This window comes from Ciconia boyciana, unplaced genomic scaffold, assembly GCF_034638445.1.
Source record: "Ciconia boyciana unplaced genomic scaffold, ASM3463844v1 HiC_scaffold_54, whole genome shotgun sequence".
NCBI classification, from domain to species: Eukaryota; Metazoa; Chordata; class Aves; order Ciconiiformes; family Ciconiidae; genus Ciconia; species Ciconia boyciana.
In genome coordinates, this window is record NW_027328422.1 from 24,535 (window position 1) to 44,448 (window position 19,914).

At 59.2% G+C, this 19,914-nt stretch overlaps 2 protein-coding genes and 1 long non-coding RNA gene across 4 annotated transcripts; all 3 read right to left on the reverse strand.

Moving 5' to 3' along the window:
• Positions 1-6,082: 6,082 nt before the first annotated feature.
• On the reverse strand, positions 6,083-8,227 carry LOC140645950 (uncharacterized). Its single transcript, XR_012040139.1, has 4 exons — positions 8,160-8,227; positions 7,395-7,562; positions 6,944-7,033; positions 6,083-6,140 (listed from the first exon to the last, which is right to left on the reverse strand). It is a non-coding gene; the product is annotated as an uncharacterized lncRNA (long non-coding RNA).
• Positions 8,228-8,853: 626 nt separating this feature from the next.
• Positions 8,854-14,640, reverse strand: LOC140645949 (uncharacterized). The gene is made up of 8 exons (XM_072849391.1): positions 14,302-14,640; positions 11,920-12,025; positions 11,588-11,672; positions 10,755-10,822; positions 10,097-10,158; positions 9,852-9,892; positions 9,499-9,595; positions 8,854-8,928 (listed from the first exon to the last, which is right to left on the reverse strand). The coding sequence occupies exons 1-8, from the start codon at positions 14,638-14,640 to the stop codon at positions 8,854-8,856; spliced, it is 873 nt and encodes a 290-aa protein (XP_072705492.1).
• LOC140645951 (sperm-associated antigen 4 protein-like) lies at positions 14,630-19,889 on the reverse strand. 2 transcript variants are annotated; one of them, XM_072849393.1, is made up of 8 exons: positions 19,334-19,889; positions 19,089-19,129; positions 18,737-18,833; positions 18,082-18,166; positions 17,396-17,508; positions 16,632-16,799; positions 16,181-16,270; positions 14,630-15,374 (listed from the first exon to the last, which is right to left on the reverse strand). In XM_072849393.1, the coding sequence occupies exons 1-8, from the start codon at positions 19,355-19,357 to the stop codon at positions 15,243-15,245; spliced, it is 750 nt and encodes a 249-aa protein (XP_072705494.1). In that variant the 5' UTR covers positions 19,358-19,889; the 3' UTR covers positions 14,630-15,242. The 2 variants fall into 2 exon arrangements, with proteins under 2 accessions (XP_072705494.1, XP_072705495.1); XM_072849394.1 differs by lacking the exons at positions 19,089-19,129; positions 19,334-19,889 and adding an exon at positions 18,949-19,043.
• Positions 19,890-19,914: the final 25 nt, after the last annotated feature.

Genomic DNA, 19,914 nt, shown 5'->3' on the forward strand with positions numbered 1-19,914 from the left:
TCACCACTGCCTCAGGGGCCCGGCCAGAGCAGCCAGAGGCACCAGCATGCAAACGGAAGGATGTCGGGAGTCCTCCGCGGCCTGAAGCGGCCCGGCTAAACTGGGCCCGGAGGAGGGCCCTCTGTGCAGCGCAGAAGCTCGCCCAGCAAGCCCCTGGCAAAGGCTGGCTTGCCACGGTCAGCAGTCTGAGCCCACCACTAATCCCAAGGAGTGCTTTCTCAGGGGTTCTGCCCAGCCAAGCCTCCTTCCCCAAAATGCAGCGTCACCTTCTTCCCACTCCTGATTTCCGCCGTCAGTTGAGCCACCTCCTCCAGCAGAAGCTGCATCTTTTGGGTTTGCTCCGCCAACAAAGCGTGCGAGTTCCTGCAGGAAGAGGAAAGCAGATCTTGTCAGAGAGCCACCCATCCCCTCTGGGGAGCATCTGAGCTCAGCAAGGAGCAGAGACAACATGTGCTTTCCCTGCTTCGCGAGTGCTTGCCTTCCTCACCAGGTTGAGCAAAAGGCAAAGGCAGGAGGGAAGGACGGGAGCCCTGGCTGTTAGGAAAATGAGTGCAGGTAGCACGAGGTCGGCTGACGCTTCTGCACAGACCCAGTTCCAGCTCAGGAAACACCTCTTACCTCAGGATCCTCAGTTGTGCTGCAGACGCACATGTCAGCTCCTGAAAGGGAAAAACGCTCCGTTACAGAATCTACTACCAGAGCTGCCGGGGCTTCCCAGGAGAGGCTTCCCTAGGAAGACACGGCAAACGCTGCTGCTTCTTTGGGTCAGCCCTGCGTGGAAGCAGAAGAGCCCGTGTGATTTATGCAGCCACTGTCGGCAACGCTCCCTTGCAGGAGGTGCCTGTCCCACAAGAGGCACCGACCTCTATCAGTCCCTTTGCCCGCATCGTCCACACCGGCAGTGAGGTCCCGCAGTAAACACCAGCTGCAATTCACATCACCAAGAGACAGTTATTTGAGTAGGGTTGCCAGCGATCCCTGCAGTCGCGCTGTCTCCTCCCTGTTGCCTCGGGGGTGGGGCAGCAGGTTAGCTCAGGAGGTGGGGAACGTGGGGCGAAGAGAGGGGACGCGCCTCTGACCGGGAGCCACCACCCCAGGTGTCAGGGGACTGCGCAGCCGTGAGCTTCAGGTGTGCTCGGTGCCCTAGAACTAGTCCCCATTTCCCTCACTGCTTCAGGCTGCTTGGGCTGCTTGGGCTAGGAGAGGTACCTCTCCATCGGTCCCCCTGCACGGCCCCTCTGGGAATCCCCAGTTGAGGCTGGGAAATACACGGGGCCTTCTCTCACAGACCTGCAGACTAAGCAAGCCATTTGGTCCAGTGGCCAGAGCAGCAGCATGGCTGGCAGACTACACCTCTTACTGGTAGTCCAAAAGCAAGTCCCAGTCAAGGACATACTCAGGAAGCACTTGGGCCACGGGAGTTTCCACAGGTACGCGCCAAAAGGAAAGCTGGCCAGCTGAAAGCTGGCATCCAGCGCAGCCAGGCTGGCGCTTTCAGATGTTTGCTCACGCAAACTCACCAAGAGCCAGTGGGAGCAACAAGAAGACGACTTTCAAGAACCTCTTCTTCTGCAGGGCCATCTTGTGCCTGAAAAAGAGGGAGTCCTGTGGCTGTCAATGAGCCAGCTCTTGGGCGAACCCCTTCACAGGTGCATTTCCCTTTTCAGGCTGAAAAGCCACCATTTTGGAAGCCTGCTGCTGACAGAGGGCTCACAGAGCAGCGCCCAGGAGGAACACGGTTTCTGTCCACACCGCTCAACACTGCCGGCAGCTCTTCCCCAAAGGAAGAGCTCCAGGAGCACCTTCCGAAAGGGAATGAAAAGGATCCCGGGAAGTAAAGAGGTCGAGCAAATGAAGACTGCTTTTCAGCAGTCTTTCCGGCGTGGACCTTGCTCTCTCTTTGGCTGAGAAAGCAGGCCCGTTCTCACTTGTGATCACACAGATCTCTCTTAGGGGTGTTTCTCCGCACGGCTGGGAAGCGCCGGAGCCTTGTCCGGCTTTCCTCCCAGAGCCCTCCCCGACCGGCGCTGTCTCCTGCCAGAGCTGGGGAAAACCCTTCCCCTGCGGAGGCTTGGCTCTGCACCCGAGCGTCTGGCTATGCGGCAGTCTGTCCTACCACAGCCAAAGTTTGGGCATCCGGCAAATCAAATGCACGGGAGTGAGACTACCGAGGGGCTTTGCTCTTGGTTCTCCCTGAGAACGGCCGCAGCACGAGCAGCACCCGAGCTTCGCCGCCTGAGTGGGAGCGCTGGGCAGCTGGCTGGGGAACACCCCGGGCTCTCCCCTTTGCTGGCACTGGCCCTCGGACATCCCCCTTCTCGCCCGTCCACAGCAGAAACATGTAGTACGTACGTGGTGAAGACGCACGTGCTCAGCAGATGGCTCCACAGGGAGACAAGGGCACCTGCTGCACGGCAAGCAAGGCTGAAGACCGTCCCTGGGCAAAGAAACCAGAGAAAAGTTAGGCCTGTGTCTTGAGGCCTCTTCTCCAGGATGCCCAGCCACGCGTGTTTCGGCTCCCTGCGGGGAGGCGACACCGAGCCCTATGCCCTCCCTCCCTGGGGCGAAGAGCAGGGCAGCCTGCACTTCTCCTGCCACTTGTGACGTTTGGCCAGAGCTCTGGCACAGCGCAGCTCTCCGACTTCACCCCCGAGGACTTCAGAGCAAGCAGCAGTGCTAACTTACTTGCAGCTTCTGTGGCCTTCTTGCGCCACTTTGCAGGCCCTTGACCGGCTGAGCTGGGAGTTGACCGCAAAGCGTGCCACCAGCTCCACCTCCGTGCAGAGGCTCCTGTAGGAGGAAAAAGAGAAATGCTTGTTGCCCACCGTCCCCACGCTGTGTGAGCCGAGGCCCTTGCCAGAGGTCGGCCTCGGGAAGCCTCCCAGGGGACATGCCAGTTGCAGCGAGAGAGGGCAGCACAGCTGGGCGGCTGCCAGGGGTGCCCCCTCTCCTTTCCCCATCCTTTGCTTCACAGGCCTGCAGTGGGAGAAGAGGAAGCGAGCTGGCAGCAGCAGGCCCTGCTACCACCCCAACCTGACACCCCAGGCAGGAGCAGCCCACTTCGTACCTACTCGTCTGGCAGCGGCTCGGGCCTGCTGCCTCCCCTGCCGGCTGTCGGTCGGCCTTGTTCCGCATGGAGCCCTTTGAGGCCCCTTGGCATCCTCTCCGGGGTGCCTTTCTCCTCGCCATCTCTGGGCAAAGGCAGGCTCCTCGCTCAGCTCTTCCGCCTCAGCCCCAGCAGTGTGGCCTGCCCAGGCAAAACCAGCACCAGCAGCAGCCCCACGCTGCCCTCCAGCAGGAGCGCGCCTGCCCGGGGCAACAGCCACACGGCAGCTGTGGGCTCCTTCCCCGCGCGCCACAGGGCTGTGTGGGCGGCCGGCTCTGACCTCACAGTCACATGGCTCTGACGTCACAATGGGGCTCCCCAGGGCTGAGCAGGGCGGGGAGACCCTGTGGGGGCTCCCCTGGGGCAACAAGGCGGCCGCCCACCCGGGCACAAACGGAGCCTCGACAGAGAGTAGCGAGATCTAGAACGGGGATGTTCATGGGGTGAGGAATGGGGTTTCCGACAGGCCCGTCAGACAGGCTCCCCACACCCATTTTATGAAATTATGGGTTAATCAACAAACAGACAGCCTGGTTGCTGGGAAGGTGCTAGACCAAATTGTTCCTCCGCTCCTCTGGCCCCCACTATTGGGAAAGTAACGGAGAAGCTCCCGACCCCCGGCCCTGGGAGCCCCAAAGAGCTGCCCCAAGGACTGTTGGTCGACCCGCAACCCCCGCCTGCAGGCTGCCCAGTAGCCATGTCGGCGGGCACTCCCCGCCCCTCCCCGGTGGACCTTCTTGCGCACCCCGCTTTGGAGACAAATCTTCTACGCCATAGAATCATAGAATCGTTAAGGTTGGAAAAGACCTCTAAGATCATCTAGTCCAACCGTCAACCCAACATCTCCGTGCCTACTAAACCATGTCCCGAGGTGCCACGTCCACACGTTTTTTGAACTCCTCCAGGGATGGTGACTCCACCACCTCTCTGGGCAGCCTGTTCCAATGCTTGACCACCCTTTGAGTAAAGACATTTTTCCTAATATCCAACCTAAACCTCTCCCGGCGCAACCTGAGGCCATGTCCTCTCGTCCTACCGCTAGTTACTTGGGAGAAGAGACTGACCCCACCCTGCTACAGCCTCCTTTCAGGTCGTTGTAGAGAGCGATAAGGTCTCCCCTCAGCCTCCGCTTCTCCAGACTAAACAATCCCAGTTCCCTCAGCCGCTCCTCAAAAGACTTGTTCTCCAGACCCTTCACCAGCTTCGTTGCCCTTCTTGGACACGCTCCAGCAACTCAATGTCCTTCCTGTACTGAGGGGCCCAAAACTGAACACAGCATTCGAGGTGCGGCCTCACCAGTGCCGAGTACAGGGGCACGATCACTTCCCTACTCCTGCTGGCCGCACTATTCCTGACGCAAGCCAGGATGCTCTTGGCTTTCTTGGCCACCTGGGCACACTGCCGGCTCACGTTCAGCCGGCTGTCAGCCAGCACCCCCAGGTCCTTTTCCGCCAGGCAGCTTCCCAGCCACTCTTCCCCAAGCCTGTAGCGTTGCATGGCGTTGTTGTGACCCAAGCGCAGGACCCGGCACTTGGCCTTGTTAGACCTCATACAATTGACCTCGGCCCATCGATCCAGCCTGTCCAGATCCCTCTGCAGAGCCTTCCTACCCTCGAGCAGATCGACACTCCCGCCCAGTTTGGGGTCACCTGCAAACTTACTGAGGGCGCACTCAATGCCCTCATCCAGCTCATTGGTGAAGATATTAAACAAGACTGGCCCCAAAACTGAGCCCTGGGGAACACCGCTTGTGACCGGCCGCCAACTGGATTTAACTCCGTTCACCACAACTCTCTGGGCTCGGCCATCCAGCCAGTTTTTTACCCAGCAAAGAGTACACCCGCCTAAGCCATGAGCCGCCAGCTTCTCTAGGAGAATGCTGGGGGAGACAGTGTCAAAGGCTTTACTAAAGTCCAGGTAGAAAACATCTACAGCCTTTCCCTCATCCCCTACGCAGGTCACCTGGTCGTAGGAGGAGATCAGGTTGGTCAAGCAGGACCTGCCTTGCGTGAACCCATGCTGGCTGGGCCTGAACCCCTGGTTGGCCTGCACATGCCTGTTGAGCGCACTCAAGATGAACCGCTGCATAATTTTCCCCGGCGCCGAGGTCAGGCTGACAGGCCTGTAGTTCCCCGGATCCTCCTCCCGGCCCTTCTTGTCGATGGGCGTCACATTGGCAAGCCTCCAGCCGTCTGGGACCTCCCCCGTTAACCAGGACCGCTGATAAATGATGGAGAGTGGCTTGGCAAGCTCCTCCGCCAGCTCTCTCAGTACTCTCGGGTGGATCCCATCCGGCCCCATAGACTTGTGAGTGTCCAGGTGGCGTAGCAGGTCGCTAACTGCTTCCTCCTGGATTATGGGGGGTTTATTCTGCTCTCCGTCCCTGTCTTCCAGCTCAGGGGGGCTGAATACCCTGGGGATAACTGGCCTGACTATTAAAGACTGAGGCAAAGAAGGCATTAGGTACCTCAGCCTTTTCCTCATCCTTGGTGGCAATGTTCCCCCCCGCATCCAATAAAGGAGGGAGATTCTCCTTGGCTCTCTTTTTGTTGTTAATGTATTTGTAAAAATATTTTTTATTATCTCTTACAACAGCGGCCAGCTTGAGTTCTAGCTGGGCTTTTGCCTTTCTAATTTTCTCTCTGCGTGACTTGACGAGATCCCTGTACTCTTCTTGGGTTGCCTGCCCCTTCTTCCAAAACTGGTAAACTCTCCTTTTTTTTCCGGAGTCCCAGCAAAAGATCCTTGTTCAGCCAGGCCGGTCGTCTTCCCCGCCGGTTCGTCTTACGGCACATGGGGACAGCCTGGTCCTGCGCCTGAACCGATCTGAACTGCCTCATCATTTTTTAATTTCCCCTCCTTTTCTTCTTTTTGTTTTTTGTCCTTCTTTTTCTTCTCTGGTTTCAGTTGACGCTTTCTGGTTTTGCCATCTTCCCGTGAACCTGCACTCGATAAATGCAGGTGTACGCTGGGTTTCCCAGTTGCTCTTCACAAGAAGTTTGATACATGAAAAGGCTCTGGGAAGCGGCGCGTCCTGTGAAGAAAAGAGGGAAAAGGAAACGGAGGTGTCAAGAGCGACGGTGCAATCAACGTGTCTCCCGCTGCTAGCCCTGCTCCTGCTCAGGAACAAGCTCCCAAAGCGGGTGGGAGCGGCTGTGGACACCTAGGCTCACTGCTGGTACCGGGCCTGCTGGGGAGGCTGGGGACGCGGGAAGGGGGAAGGCACCTGGCATTCTCTGCATGCCGGCCCGGCTGGGGCTGCGTCTCCCTTCCCTCTGCCCCTTTCTCTCTGCTGCTTGCTCTGTGCCAACGGGAGGCCAGGGAGGCGCTCCTGTACGTGGGGCAGGCTGGTGTGCAACGCCACCAAGCTCCCGCTGTCTGCTCTGCCTGCCTTCCTCCTGGCAGGCGCGAGAGCAACCGGGAGAGAAGGGGCAGGCTATGCTGGGAGGAGAGGACACTGTCCAGCCTGCCAGCAGGCCACAGGATGGAGCAATGGTGCTGCCCGACGGCTTTCGCCACCAGGCGTCCCTGTTTCTCCACGGCACAAAGACGTTGCTTTGGTGGAGCGGCCGTGTGTGCGGCTGGCTCTGCTGAAGGCAGTGGCTGGAGCCAAGGGTCTCTCAGGACTCGTGCTCCCTCGGGCGTGACCCGGCCCTTGCTATCCTTTGCCACCAGCACCGCATGCTGCTACTCAGCCCTCCCAACCCCGCCAGGTCTCTCTCGGCGGTGGTCCGGGCCCCTGTGCCCAGGGAGAAAGCATTCACGCTCTTCCTGCCACGGACTTGCAGGCAAACCTGTTTTGCTCCCTGGCATCTTGCCCCCGCGCGTGGACCGTACCTTCAGAGGGAAGGTCTGAATGGCCTCTTTTGCCACGTTGTACGTGAACGTCCCAAGGAGAGCTTCCTCTTCTCCGTCCTCATCCAGTCCCTCAGGGGCAAAGCACAAGCAGAGCAGCTCAGACTCGTCCCGACAAAGAGGGAACGTACGCGCTGGCTCAGCCCTGTTATCTACCCAGCCTCTCCTGGGGCTCTAGCAGTAGTCTAGCACTGGTTAGGGTGGAGCTCAGTCGCTGCCTTGAGTTTTGGTCAAGAACCCTGAGGTGCTCTGGCCAGAATAAGTCTTGAGAGGCATGAAATCTCTAGAGCCCTTGAAGTATCCCGCTAGGGCACTGCGGTGCTCAGGAGAGAGCAGGACACAAACCTCAGAGGACGCACAAAAGCAAGCAAGTCCCTGTCATGGCTTTCCCCCAGGGCCAGATGCCAGCCAGAAGCACCCAGCAGAGACTTACAAAGACAGCGATGTCTCTGGGGGCGCTGATGACAGTCCCAGATGGAGACACGTCTTTGGAGATGTGCTGCACGCTGACAGCAGTCAGATGGACTCGTGCTGGCAACCTGACGACCACCTGGCCTTCATGCCCTTGTAAGGGCCAGCAGTTTCCTGGGGAAACATCCGGCTGCAACCAGAACGCGAGAGCAATGAAGTGTGAGAGAGCATCGGGGCCAACGCAACTGCTCATGCAGCTTGAAGCATAGGCGCCGGTGTGTCTGTGGGGTCTGTTTCAGCTCGAAAATGAGGCGTGTGTGAGGAAATGGACAGAAGCAGAGGGCCGCCTTCCCTGCCTGACAAAGGGGGCTCTCAGTTATTATGGAAAAGAGGAGAATACCGCTCATGCAGCCACCCTAGTCAGGGCCTTACAGAAACACCTCTCTGCCCACTGGCGCTGCAGGGCACCTCCCGCCTCCCACCCCGAAAAGGCGCTGTTAGGGATGAGTGTGGAAACGGGGTCACCAGGGAGAAAGTCTTTCACCCAGCTGTGACAGAGGACTGTGGGCAAGATGCAGCAGTTCAGCTCAGTTCAGCTCTGTTCCCCTGCTGAGGGCAACCACTGATTCCTAGCAAGCCCAGCCCTGTGTTCGAGCTTTGGTTTCAGGAACCTGAGCAACACACTGGGCTTGAGCAGCACCACTGGACTGAGGGGAGAGCCCCTGCGGTCGGTCCCCAACTTCACAGGACGGAAGGAAACCAGCACCGCTGATTTCTGCTACGATACCTGCAAAATAGTATCAGGAGGGTTGGCAGTGCGAAAGAACCATAAAACCCTGCAGATCCACTCCTTTTGCAGTCGTAGGTCTCGGAAGTTCTCTGCATGTCAATGGTGGCACCTGTAAGGAAGGGAGAGCAGATGACTGCAAGAGGCCACAGACTAGGAGGACTTGGCGGTGCTCAGACACTATTTCTGACGCTGCCGGCCGGCTCCACATCTGTCAGTCCCGTCCTCATCCCCACGCTGGTGGGGGTGCCCAGCGGCGCAGGGCAATGACGGCATCCATGTGCCTGGTGACTGCTTCTCTCACAGCGCCACGAGGAGGTGGTCTGGGGGTGCTGGGAGACAGCAGGCGCCCATGTGAATGACAGCAGACCAAAGCTGAGGGCTTGCTGCGTGTGGGCAGCAAAGGATGACCCAGCCGTTCCCTTTCCAAATGCAGTGGAGAGGAAGAGAGCCCCTCCGTCGGCACAGGAACGCGTGCGGGGGCAGCACCAGAGGCACCCGCGCAGAGGCCGAGGGCAGGACTGGGAGGGAGTCTGAGAGAGCCACTCTGCCACAGCCTTGCTCTTGGACCCCGTGAAGCATTTAAGCTCCCCCACTTCGGAGAGCAGCGCCTGGAGCACAGCCTCCTTTGGGGAGGGCTACAGACAAGCACAGGGCAAGGAGACCGGGCTGCTTGTGTCCATACCAGAGCTTTTCAGGGCCCAGTCAGACGTCTTGACGTAGACTTCGAAGCCATATCGGACACGGCCTGGTTCACTCCCCAGACTTCCTGGGAAAGCCATGAAAGAACAGAGAAAAGGACCACTTCAGCGTGGCTACCAGCGCCCGGAGAAGCAAAGAGTCAGTGTCAGAAACGCAAGGCAAGCCTTGTCCGCAGAGCTGAGAGACTCTCAGCTGCTGACGTGAGCCACGAGGACTGAGGCCCTGGAGTATCTGTGGCCACGGCCATGGCCCTGGGGTGGGCTGACGAGGGTCCCCACACCCTCGTCCCCACCCGCCACGCTCTCCAGGTCAGCTGGGAGACGGGCTAAGGCCCTGCCAGCAATGGCTGGCCCCGTGAGCGTGCCTGGGTCTCACCACTGCCTCAGGGGCCCGGCCAGAGCAGCCAGAGGCACCAGCATGCAAACGGAAGGATGTCGGGAGTCCTCCGCGGCCTGAAGCGGCCCGGCTAAACTGGGCCCGGAGGAGGGCCCTCTGTGCAGCGCAGAAGCTCGCCCAGCAAGCCCCTGGCAAAGGCTGGCTTGCCACGGTCAGCAGTCTGAGCCCACCACTAATCCCAAGGAGTGCTTTCTCAGGGGTTCTGCCCAGCCAAGCCTCCTTCCCCAAAATGCAGCGTCACCTTCTTCCCACTCCTGATTTCCGCCGTCAGTTGAGCCACCTCCTCCAGCAGAAGCTGCATCTTTTGGGTTTGCTCCGCCAACAAAGCGTGCGAGTTCCTGCAGGAAGAGGAAAGCAGATCTTGTCAGAGAGCCACCCATCCCCTCTGGGGAGCATCTGAGCTCAGCAAGGAGCAGAGACAACATGTGCTTTCCCTGCTTCGCGAGTGCTTGCCTTCCTCACCAGGTTGAGCAAAAGGCAAAGGCAGGAGGGAAGGACGGGAGCCCTGGCTGTTAGGAAAATGAGTGCAGGTAGCACGAGGTCGGCTGACAGCTTCTGCACAGACCCAGTTCCAGCTCAGGAAACACCTCTTACCTCAGGATCCTCAGTTGTGCTGCAGACGCACATGTCAGCTCCTGAAAGGGAAAAACGCTCCGTTACAGAATCTACTACCAGAGCTGCCGGGGCTTCCCAGGAGAGGCTTCCCTAGGAAGACACGGCAAACGCTGCTGCTTCTTTGGGTCAGCCCTGCGTGGAAGCAGAAGAGCCCGTGTGATTTATGCAGCCACTGTCGGCAACGCTCCCTTGCAGGAGGTGCCTGTCCCACAAGAGGCACCGACCTCTATCAGTCCCTTTGCCCGCATCGTCCACACCGGCAGTGAGGTCCCGCAGTAAACACCAGCTGCAATTCACATCACCAAGAGACAGTTATTTGAGTAGGGTTGCCAGCGATCCCTGCAGTCGCGCTGTCTCCTCCCTGTTGCCTCGGGGGTGGGGCAGCAGGTTAGCTCAGGAGGTGGGGAACGTGGGGCGAAGAGAGGGGACGCGCCTCTGACCGGGAGCCACCACCCCAGGTGTCAGGGGACTGCGCAGCCGTGAGCTTCAGGTGTGCTCGGTGCCCTAGAACTAGTCCCCATTTCCCCTCACTGCTTCAGGCTGCTTGGGCTGCTTGGGCTAGGAGAGGTACCTCTCCATCGGTCCCCCTGCACGGCCCCTCTGGGAATCCCCAGTTGAGGCTGGGAAATACACGGGGCCTTCTCTCACAGACCTGCAGACTAAGCAAGCCATTTGGTCCAGTGGCCAGAGCAGCAGCATGGCTGGCAGACTACACCTCTTACTGGTAGTCCAAAAGCAAGTCCCAGTCAAGGACATACTCAGGAAGCACTTGGGCCACGGGAGTTTCCACAGGTACGCGCCAAAAGGAAAGCTGGCCAGCTGAAAGCTGGCATCCAGCGCAGCCAGGCTGGCGCTTTCAGATGTTTGCTCACGCAAACTCACCAAGAGCCAGTGGGAGCAACAAGAAGACGACTTTCAAGAACCTCTTCTTCTGCAGGGCCATCTTGTGCCTGAAAAAGAGGGAGTCCTGTGGCTGTCAATGAGCCAGCTCTTGGGCGAACCCCTTCACAGGTGCATTTCCCTTTTCAGGCTGAAAAGCCACCATTTTGGAAGCCTGCTGCTGACAGAGGGCTCACAGAGCAGCGCCCAGGAGGAACACGGTTTCTGTCCACACCGCTCAACACTGCCGGCAGCTCTTCCCCAAAGGAAGAGCTCCAGGAGCACCTTCCGAAAGGGAATGAAAAGGATCCCGGGAAGTAAAGAGGTCGAGCAAATGAAGACTGCTTTTCAGCAGTCTTTCCGGCGTGGACCTTGCTCTCTCTTTGGCTGAGAAAGCAGGCCCGTTCTCACTTGTGATCACACAGATCTCTCTTAGGGGTGTTTCTCCGCACGGCTGGGAAGCGCCGGAGCCTTGTCCGGCTTTCCTCCCAGAGCCCTCCCCGACCGGCGCTGTCTCCTGCCAGAGCTGGGGAAAACCCTTCCCCTGCGGAGGCTTGGCTCTGCACCCGAGCGTCTGGCTATGCGGCAGTCTGTCCTACCACAGCCAAAGTTTGGGCATCCGGCAAATCAAATGCACGGGAGTGAGACTACCGAGGGGCTTTGCTCTTGGTTCTCCCTGAGAACGGCCGCAGCACGAGCAGCACCCGAGCTTCGCCGCCTGAGTGGGAGCGCTGGGCAGCTGGCTGGGGAACACCCCGGGCTCTCCCCTTTGCTGGCACTGGCCCTCGGACATCCCCCTTCTCGCCCCGTCCACAGCAGAAACATGTAGTACGTACGTGGTGAAGACGCACGTGCTCAGCAGATGGCTCCACAGGGAGACAAGGGCACCTGCTGCACGGCAAGCAAGGCTGAAGACCGTCCCTGGGCAAAGAAACCAGAGAAAAGTTAGGCCTGTGTCTTGAGGCCTCTTCTCCAGGATGCCCAGCCACGCGTGTTTCGGCTCCCTGCGGGAGGCGACACCGAGCCCTATGCCCTCCCTCCCTGGGGCGAAGAGCAGGGCAGCCTGCACTTCTCCTGCCACTTGTGACGTTTGGCCAGAGCTCTGGCACAGCGCAGCTCTCCGACTTCACCCCGAGGACTTCCAGAGCAAGCAGCAGTGCTAACTTACTTGCAGCTTCTGTGGCCTTCTTGCGCCACTTTGCAGGCCCTTGACCGGCTGAGCTGGGAGTTGACCGCAAAAGCGTGCCACCAGCTCCACCTCCGTGCAGAGGCTCCTGTAGGAGGAAAAAGAGAAATGCTTGTTGCCCACCGTCCCCACGCTGTGTGAGCCGAGGCCCTTGCCAGAGGTCGGCCTCGGGAAGCCTCCCAGGGGACATGCCAGTTGCAGCGAGAGAGGGCAGCACAGCTGGGCGGCTGCCAGGGGTGCCCCCTCTCCTTTCCCCATCCTTTGCTTCACAGGCCTGCAGTGGGAGAAGAGGAAGCGAGCTGGCAGCAGCAGGCCCTGCTACCACCCCAACCTGACACCCCAGGCAGGAGCAGCCCACTTCGTACCTACTCGTCTGGCAGCGGCTCGGGCCTGCTGCCTCCCCTGCCGGCTGTCGGTCGGCCTTGTTCCGCATGGAGCCCTTTGAGGCCCCTTGGCATCCTCTCCGGGGTGCCTTTCTCCTCGCCATCTCTGGGCAAAGGCAGGCTCCTCGCTCAGCTCTTCCGCCTCAGCCCCAGCAGTGTGGCCTGCCCAGGCAAAACCAGCACCAGCAGCAGCCCCACGCTGCCCTCCAGCAGGAGCGCGCCTGCCCGGGGCAACAGCCACACGGCAGCTGTGGGCTCCTTCCCCGCGCGCCACAGGGCTGTGTGGGCGGCCGGCTCTGACCTCACAGTCACATGGCTCTGACGTCACAATGGGGCTCCCCAGGGCTGAGCAGGGCGGGGAGACCCTGTGGGGGCTCCCCTGGGGCAACAAGGCGGCCGCCCACCCGGGCACAAACGGAGCCTCGACAGAGAGTAGCGAGATCTAGAACGGGGATGTTCATGGGGTGAGGAATGGGGTTTCCGACAGGCCCGTCAGACAGGCTCCCCACACCCATTTTATGAAATTATGGGTTAATCAACAAACAGACAGCCTGGTTGCTGGGAAGGTGCTAGACCAAATTGTTCCTCCGCTCCTCTGGCCCCCACTATTGGGAAAGTAACGGAGAAGCTCCCGACCCCCGGCCCTGGGAGCCCCAAAGAGCTGCCCCAAGGACTGTTGGTCGACCCGCAACCCCGCCTGCAGGCTGCCCAGTAGCCATGTCGGCGGGCACTCCCCGCCCTCCCCGGTGGACCTTCTTGCGCACCCCGCTTTGGAGACAAATCTTCTACGCCATAGAATCATAGAATCGTTAAGGTTGGAAAAAGACCTCTAAGATCATCTAGTCCAACCGTCAACCCAACATCTCCGTGCCTACTAAACCATGTCCCGAGGTGCCACGTCCACACGTTTTTGAACTCCTCCAGGGATGGTGACTCCACCACCTCTCTGGGCAGCCTGTTCCAATGCTTGACCACCCTTTGAGTAAAGACATTTTTCCTAATATCCAACCTAAACCTCTCCCGGCGCAACCTGAGGCCATGTCCTCTCGTCCTACCGCTAGTTACTTGGGAGAAGAGACTGACCCCACCCTGCTACAGCCTCCTTTCAGGTCGTTGTAGAGAGCGATAAGGTCTCCCCTCAGCCTCCGCTTCTCCAGACTAAACAATCCCAGTTCCCTCAGCCGCTCCTCAAAAGACTTGTTCTCCAGACCCTTCACCAGCTTCGTTGCCCTTCTTGGACACGCTCCAGCAACTCAATGTCCTTCCTGTACTGAGGGGCCCAAAACTGAACACAGCATTCGAGGTGCGGCCTCACCAGTGCCGAGTACAGGGGCACGATCACTTCCCTACTCCTGCTGGCCGCACTATTCCTGACGCAAGCCAGGATGCTCTTGGCTTTCTTGGCCACCTGGGCACACTGCCGGCTCACGTTCAGCCGGCTGTCAGCCAGCACCCCCAGGTCCTTTTCCGCCAGGCAGCTTCCCAGCCACTCTTCCCCAAGCCTGTAGCGTTGCATGGCGTTGTTGTGACCCAAGCGCAGGACCCGGCACTTGGCCTTGTTAGACCTCATACAATTGACCTCGGCCCATCGATCCAGCCTGTCCAGATCCCTCTGCAGAGCCTTCCTACCCTCGAGCAGATCGACACTCCCGCCCAGTTTGGGGTCACCTGCAAACTTACTGAGGGCGCACTCAATGCCCTCATCCAGCTCATTGGTGAAGATATTAAACAAGACTGGCCCCAAAACTGAGCCCTGGGGAACACCGCTTGTGACCGGCCGCCAACTGGATTTAACTCCGTTCACCACAACTCTCTGGGCTCGGCCATCCAGCCAGTTTTTTACCCAGCAAAGAGTACACCCGCCTAAGCCATGAGCCGCCAGCTTCTCTAGGAGAATGCTGGGGGAGACAGTGTCAAAGGCTTTACTAAAGTCCAGGTAGAAAACATCTACAGCCTTTCCCTCATCCCCTACGCAGGTCACCTGGTCGTAGGAGGAGATCAGGTTGGTCAAGCAGGACCTGCCTTGCGTGAACCCATGCTGGCTGGGCCTGAACCCCTGGTTGGCCTGCACATGCCTGTTGAGCGCACTCAAGATGAACCGCTGCATAATTTTCCCCGGCGCCGAGGTCAGGCTGACAGGCCTGTAGTTCCCCGGATCCTCCTCCCGGCCCTTCTTGTCGATGGGCGTCACATTGGCAAGCCTCCAGCCGTCTGGGACCTCCCCCGTTAACCAGGACCGCTGATAAATGATGGAGAGTGGCTTGGCAAGCTCCTCCGCCAGCTCTCTCAGTACTCTCAGGTGGATCCCATCCGGCCCCATAGACTTGTGAGTGTCCAGGTGGCGTAGCAGGTCGCTAACTGCTTCCTCCTGGATTATGGGGGGTTTATTCTGCTCTCCGTCCCTGTCTTCCAGCTCAGGGGGGCTGAATACCCTGGGGATAACTGGCCTGACTATTAAAGACTGAGGCAAAGAAGGCATTAGGTACCTCAGCCTTTTCCTCATCCTTGGTGGCAATGTTCCCCCCCGCATCCAATAAAGGAGGGAGATTCTCCTTGGCTCTCTTTTTGTTGTTAATGTATTTGTAAAAATATTTTTTATTATCTCTTACAACAGCGGCCAGCTTGAGTTCTAGCTGGGCTTTTGCCTTTCTAATTTTCTCTCTGCGTGACTTGACGAGATCCCTGTACTCTTCTTGGGTTGCCTGCCCCTTCTTCCAAAACTGGTAAACTCTCCTTTTTTTTCCGGAGTCCCAGCAAAAGATCCTTGTTCAGCCAGGCCGGTCGTCTTCCCCGCCGGTTCGTCTTACGGCACATGGGGACAGCCTGGTCCTGCGCCTGAACCGATCTGAACTGCCTCATCATTTCTTTTTTTCCCCTCCTTTTCTTCTTTTTGTTTTTTGTCCTTCTTTTTCTTCTCTGGTTTCAGTTGACGCTTTCTGGTTTTGCCATCTTCCCGTGAACCTGCACTCGATAAATGCAGGTGTACGCTGGGTTTCCCCAGTTGCTCTTCACAAGAAGTTTGATACATGAAAAGGCTCTGGGAAGCGGCGCGTCCTGTGAAGAAAAGAGGGAAAAGGAAACGGAGGTGTCAAGAGCGACGGTGCAATCAACGTGTCTCCCGCTGCTAGCCCTGCTCCTGCTCAGGAACAAGCTCCCAAAAGCGGGTGGGAGCGGCTGTGGACACCTAGGCTCACTGCTGGTACCGGGCCTGCTGGGGAGGCTGGGGACGCGGGAAGGGGGAAGGCACCTGGCATTCTCTGCATGCCGGCCCGGCTGGGGCTGCGTCTCCCTTCCCTCTGCCCCTTTCTCTCTGCTGCTTGCTCTGTGCCAACGGGGAGGCCAGGGAGGCGCTCCTGTACGTGGGGCAGGCTGGTGTGCAACGCCACCAAGCTCCCGCTGTCTGCTCTGCCTGCCTTCCTCCTGGCAGGCGCGAGAGCAACCGGGAGAGAAGGGGCAGGCTATGCTGGGAGGAGAGGACACTGTCCAGCCTGCCAGCAGGCCACAGGATGGAGCAATGGTGCTGCCCGACGGCTTTCGCCACCAGGCGTCCCTGTTTCTCCACGGCACAAAGACGTTGCTTTGGTGGAGCGGCCGTGTGTGCGGCTGGCTCTGCTGAAGGCAGTGGCTGGAGCCAAGGGTCTCTCAGGACTCGTGCTCCCTCGGGCGTGACCCGGCCCTTGCTATCCTTTTGCCACCAGCACCGCATGCTGCTACTCAGCCCTCCCAACCCCGCCAGGTCTCTCTCGGCGGTGGTCCGGGCCCCTGTGCCCAGGGAGAAAGCATTCACGCTCTTCCTGCCACGGACTTGCAGGCAAACCTGTTTTGCTCCCTGGCATCTTGCCCCCGCGCGTGGACCGTACCTTCAGAGGGAAGGTCTGAATGGCCTCTTTTGCCACGTTGTACGTGAACGTCCCAAGGAGAGCTTCCTCTTCTCCGTCCTCATCCAGTCCCTCAGGGGCAAAGCACAAGCAGAGCAGCTCAGACTCGTCCCGACAAAGAGGGAACGTACGCGCTGGCTCAGCCCTGTTATCTACCCAGCCTCTCCTGGGGCTCTAGCAGTAGTCTAGCACTGGTTAGGGTGGAGCTCAGTCGCTGCCTTGAGTTTTGGTCAAGAACCCTGAGGTGCTCTGGCCAGAATAAGTCTTGAGAGGCATGAAATCTCTAGAGCCCTTGAAGTATCCCGCTAGGGCACTGCGGTGCTCAGGAGAGAGCAGGACACAAACCTCAGAGGACGCACAAAAGCAAGCAAGTCCCTGTCATGGCTTTCCCCCAGGGCCAGATGCCAGCCAGAAGCACCCAGCAGAGACTTACAAAGACAGCGATGTCTCTGGGGGCGCTGATGACAGTCCCAGATGGAGACACGTCTTTGGAGATGTGCTGCACGCTGACAGCAGTCAGATGGACTCGTGCTGGCAACCTGACGACCACCTGGCCTTCATGCCCTTGTAAGGGCCAGCAGTTTCCTGGGGAAACATCCGGCTGCAACCAGAACGCGAGAGCAATGAAGTGTGAGAGAGCATCGGGGCCAACGCAACTGCTCATGCAGCTTGAAGCATAGGCGCCGGTGTGTCTGTGGGGTCTGTTTCAGCTCGAAAATGAGGCGTGTGTGAGGAAATGGACAGAAGCAGAGGGCCGCCTTCCCTGCCTGACAAAGGGGGCTCTCAGTTATTATGGAAAAGAGGAGAATACCGCTCATGCAGCCACCCTAGTCAGGGCCTTACAGAAACACCTCTCTGCCCACTGGCGCTGCAGGGCACCTCCCCCCTCCCACCCCGAAAAGGCGCTGTTAGGGATGAGTGTGGAAACGGGGTCACCAGGGAGAAAGTCTTTCACCCAGCTGTGACAGAGGACTGTGGGCAAGATGCAGCAGTTCAGCTCAGTTCAGCTCTGTTCCCCTGCTGAGGGCAACCACTGATTCCTAGCAAGCCCAGCCCTGTGTTCGAGCTTTGGTTTCAGGAACCTGAGCAACACACTGGGCTTGAGCAGCACCACTGGACTGAGGGAGAGCCCCTGCGGTCGGTCCCCAACTTCACAGGACGGAAGGAAACCAGCACCGCTGATTTCTGCTACGATACCTGCAAAATAGTATCAGGAGGGTTGGCAGTGCGAAAGAACCATAAAACCCTGCAGATCCACTCCTTTTTGCAGTCGTAGGTCTCGGAAGTTCTCTGCATGTCAATGGTGGCACCTGTAAGGAAGGGAGAGCAGATGACTGCAAGAGGCCACAGACTAGGAGGACTTGGCGGTGCTCAGACACTATTTCTGACGCTGCCGGCCGGCTCCACATCTGTCAGTCCCGTCCTCATCCCCACGCTGGTGGGGGTGCCCAGCGGCGCAGGGCAATGACGGCATCCATGTGCCTGGTGACTGCTTCTCTCACAGCGCCACGAGGAGGTGGTCTGGGGGTGCTGGGAGACAGCAGGCGCCCATGTGAATGACAGCAGACCAAAGCTGAGGGCTTGCTGCGTGTGGGCAGCAAAGGATGACCCAGCCGTTCCCTTTCCAAATGCAGTGGAGAGGAAGAGAGCCCCTCCGTCGGCACAGGAACGCGTGCGGGGGCAGCACCAGAGGCACCCGCGCAGAGGCCGAGGGCAGGACTGGGAGGGAGTCTGAGAGAGCCACTCTGCCACAGCCTTGCTCTTGGACCCCGTGAAGCATTTAAGCTCCCCCACTTCGGAGAGCAGCGCCTGGAGCACAGCCTCCTTTGGGGAGGGCTACAGACAAGCACAGGGCAAGGAGACCGGGCTGCTTGTGTCCATACCAGAGCTTTTCAGGGCCCAGTCAGACGTCTTGACGTAGACTTCCGAAGCCATATCGGACACGGCCTGGTTCACTCCCCAGACTTCCTGGGAAAGCCATGAAAGAACAGAGAAAAGGACCACTTCAGCGTGGCTACCAGCGCCCGGAGAAGCAAAGAGTCAGTGTCAGAAACGCAAGGCAAGCCTTGTCCGCAGAGCTGAGAGACTCTCAGCTGCTGACGTGAGCCACGAGGACTGAGGCCCTGGAGTATCTGTGGCCACGGCCATGGCCCTGGGGTGGGCTGACGAGGGTCCCCACACCCTCGTCCCCACCCGCCACGCTCTCCAGGTCAGCTGGGAGACGGGCTAAGGCCCTGCCAGCAATGGCTGGCCCCGTGAGCGTGCCTGGGTCTCACCACTGCCTCAGGGGCCCGGCCAGAGCAGCCAGAGGCACCAGCATGCAAACGGAAGGATGTCGGGAGTCCTCCGCGGCCTGAAGCGGCCCGGCTAAACTGGGCCCGGAGGAGGGCCCTCTGTGCAGCGCAGAAGCTCGCCCAGCAAGCCCCTGGCAAAGGCTGGCTTGCCACGGTCAGCAGTCTGAGCCCACCACTAATCCCAAGGAGTGCTTTCTCAGGGGTTCTGCCCAGCCAAGCCTCCTTCCCCAAAATGCAGCGTCACCTTCTTCCCACTCCTGATTTCCGCCGTCAGTTGAGCCACCTCCTCCAGCAGAAGCTGCATCTTTTGGGTTTGCTCCGCCAACAAAGCGTGCGAGTTCCTGCAGGAAGAGGAAAGCAGATCTTGTCAGAGAGCCACCCATCCCCTCTGGGGAGCATCTGAGCTCAGCAAGGAGCAGAGACAACATGTGCTTTCCCTGCTTCGCGAGTGCTTGCCTTCCTCACCAGGTTGAGCAAAAGGCAAAGGCAGGAGGGAAGGACGGGAGCCCTGGCTGTTAGGAAAATGAGTGCAGGTAGCACGAGGTCGGCTGACGCTTCTGCACAGACCCAGTTCCAGCTCAGGAAACACCTCTTACCTCAGGATCCTCAGTTGTGCTGCAGACGCACATGTCAGCTCCTGAAAGGGAAAAACGCTCCGTTACAGAATCTACTACCAGAGCTGCCGGGGCTTCCCAGGAGAGGCTTCCCTAGGAAGACACGGCAAACGCTGCTGCTTCTTTGGGTCAGCCCTGCGTGGAAGCAGAAGAGCCCGTGTGATTTATGCAGCCACTGTCGGCAACGCTCCCTTGCAGGAGGTGCCTGTCCCACAAGAGGCACCGACCTCTATCAGTCCCTTTGCCCGCATCGTCCACACCGGCAGTGAGGTCCCGCAGTAAACACCAGCTGCAATTCACATCACCAAGAGACAGTTATTTGAGTAGGGTTGCCAGCGATCCCTGCAGTCGCGCTGTCTCCTCCCTGTTGCCTCGGGGGTGGGGCAGCAGGTTAGCTCAGGAGGTGGGGAACGTGGGGCGAAGAGAGGGGACGCGCCTCTGACCGGGAGCCACCACCCCAGGTGTCAGGGGACTGCGCAGCCGTGAGCTTCAGGTGTGCTCGGTGCCCTAGAACTAGTCCCCATTTCCCCTCACTGCTTCAGGCTGCTTGGGCTGCTTGGGCTAGGAGAGGTACCTCTCCATCGGTCCCCCTGCACGGCCCCTCTGGGAATCCCCAGTTGAGGCTGGGAAATACACGGGGCCTTCTCTCACAGACCTGCAGACTAAGCAAGCCATTTGGTCCAGTGGCCAGAGCAGCAGCATGGCTGGCAGACTACACCTCTTACTGGTAGTCCAAAAGCAAGTCCCAGTCAAGGACATACTCAGGAAGCACTTGGGCCACGGGAGTTTCCACAGGTACGCGCCAAAA